A 2,200-nucleotide genomic window follows, 5' to 3' on the forward strand; every position below is an offset into this window, starting at 1 on the left:
GATTTCCACAGTGACCAAAATCCTCTAGTCTTATTGTTTCTCGGCAGACCCACAATCACCAGATGGGGGTTTCGGTGGTGAATTGCAGCCACCAGACGGAGGTATTGGTGGTGATCCACAGCCACCAGTTGGAGGTTTTGGTTGCGAAGTACAGCCACCAGTTGAAGGTTTCGGTGGTGATCCGCAGCCGCCAGTCGGAGGTTTTGGTGGCGATCCACAGCCACCAGATGGAGGTTTCGGTGTCGCTCCACAGACACCAGCAGTTTGAGGTTTCGGTGCCGATCCGCAGCCACTAGTCGGAGGTTTTGGTGGAGAACTACACCCACCAGTCGAAGGTTTCGGTGTCACTCCACAGCCACTAGTCGGAGGTTTCGGTGGCGATCCACAGCCACCACTTGGAGGTTTCGGTGGCGATCCACAGCCGCCCGATGGTGGTTTTTGATGCGAACCACAGCCGCCAGTTGGTGGTTTTGGATGCAAACCACAGCCGCCAGTTGGAGGTTTTGGTGTTGATCCGCCGCCTCCAGACGAAGATTTCGGTGGTGAACTACAGCCACCAGCCGGAGGTTTCGGTGGCGAACCACAGCCGCCCGATGGTGGTTTTTGATGCGAACCACAGCCGCCAGTTGGAGGTTTTGGTGGTGATCCGCAGCCTCCAGATGTAAGTTTTAATGGCGCTCCACATCCACCAGTTGAACGTTTTTGTGGCAATCCACAGCCATCAGTTGGAGCTTTTTGTGGCGATCCACAGCTTCCAGATGTAAGTTTTGGTGGCGCTCCACATCCTCCAGTTGAAGGTTTTGGTGGCGATCCACAGCCTCCAGATGTAAGTTTTGGTGGCGCTCCACATCCTCCAGTTGAAGGTTTTGGTGGCGATCCACAGCCTCCAGACGTAACTTTTGGTAGCAACCCACAACCCCCCGATGTAAGTTTTGGTGGCGCTCCACAGCCACCAGTTAGAGGTTTTGGTGGTGATCCGCAGCCGCCAGTCGGAGGTTTTGGTGGCGATCCACAGCCACCAGATGTAGGTTTCGTTGTCGCTCCACAGACACCAGCAGTTTGAGGTTTCGGTGTCACTCCACAGCCATCAGTTGGAGGTTTCGGTGGCGATCCACAGCCACCACTTGGAGGTTTCGATGGCGAACCACAGCCGCCCGATGGTGGTTTTTGATGCGAACCACAGCCGCCAGTTGGAGGTTTTGGTGGTGATCCGCAGCCTCCAGATGTAAGTTTTAATGGCGCTCCACATCCTCCAGTTGAAGGTTTTGGTGGCGATCCACAGCCTCCAGACGTAACTTTTGGTAGCAACCCACAACCCCCCGATGTAAGTTTTGGTGGCGCTCCACAGCCACCAGTTAGAGGTTTTGGTGGCGTTCCGCAGCCTCCAGACGTAAGTTTTGGTGGCGATCCACAGCCACCAGACGGAGGTTTCGGTGGTGATCCACAGCCGCCCCATGATAATTTTTTTGGCGATCCAAATCCGCCCGATGGAGGTTTCGGTGTCGCTCCACAGCCACCAGTTAGAGGATTCGGGTGCGATCCACAGGCCGCCGTGATGATGGTTTTTGATGCGAACCACAGCCGCCAGTGGATGGTTTGGGATGCGAACCACAGCCGCCATTTGGAGGTTATGGTGGTGATCCGCAGCCTCCAGATGTAAGTTTTAATGGCGCTCCACATCCACCAGTTGAGGGTTTTTGTGGCAATCCACAGCCATCAGTTGGAGCTTTTTTGTGGCGATCCACAGCTTCCAGATGTAAGTTTTGGTGGCGATCCACATCCTCCAGTTGAAGGTTTTGGTGGCGATCCACAGACTCCAGATGTAAGTTTCGGTGGCGCTCCACATCCTCCAGTTGAAGGTTTTGGTGGCGATCCACAGCCTCCAGACGTAACTTTTGGTAGCAATCCACAACCCCCCGATGTAAGTTTTGGTGGCGCTCCACAGCCACCAGTTAGAGGTTTTGGTGGCGTTCCGCAGCATCCAGACGTAAGTTTTGGTGGCGATCCACAGCCACCAGACGGAGGTTTCGGTGGTGATCCACAGCCGCCCGATGGTAATTTTTCTGGCGATCCAAATCCGCCCGATGGAGGTTTCGGTGTCGCTCCACAGCCACCAGCAGTTTGAGGTTTTGATGGCCCTCCACAGCCACCAGTCGGAGATATAGGTGGTGAACTACAGCCAACAGTTGGAGGTTTTGGT

At 54.9% G+C, this 2,200-nt stretch overlaps 1 protein-coding gene across 1 annotated transcript; it reads right to left on the bottom strand.

Annotated features, from left to right (window-relative positions):
- Positions 1-30: 30 nt before the first annotated feature.
- Positions 31-1,680, bottom strand: LOC103311090 (formin-2-like). The gene has a single exon (XM_008190645.1). The coding sequence runs from the start codon at positions 1,678-1,680 to the stop codon at positions 31-33; it is 1,650 nt and encodes a 549-aa protein (XP_008188867.1).
- Positions 1,681-2,200: the final 520 nt, after the last annotated feature.

The sequence above is a fragment of the Acyrthosiphon pisum genome, unplaced genomic scaffold (genome assembly GCF_005508785.2).
Source record: "Acyrthosiphon pisum isolate AL4f unplaced genomic scaffold, pea_aphid_22Mar2018_4r6ur Scaffold_565;HRSCAF=1017, whole genome shotgun sequence".
Taxonomy (NCBI): domain Eukaryota; kingdom Metazoa; phylum Arthropoda; class Insecta; order Hemiptera; family Aphididae; genus Acyrthosiphon; species Acyrthosiphon pisum.

Excerpts from the sequence above, each read along its gene's own strand:
- LOC103311090 (XM_008190645.1), bottom strand. The coding sequence starts at position 1,680 with ATGTGGAGCGCCATTAAAACTTACATCTGGAGGCTGCGGATCACCACC.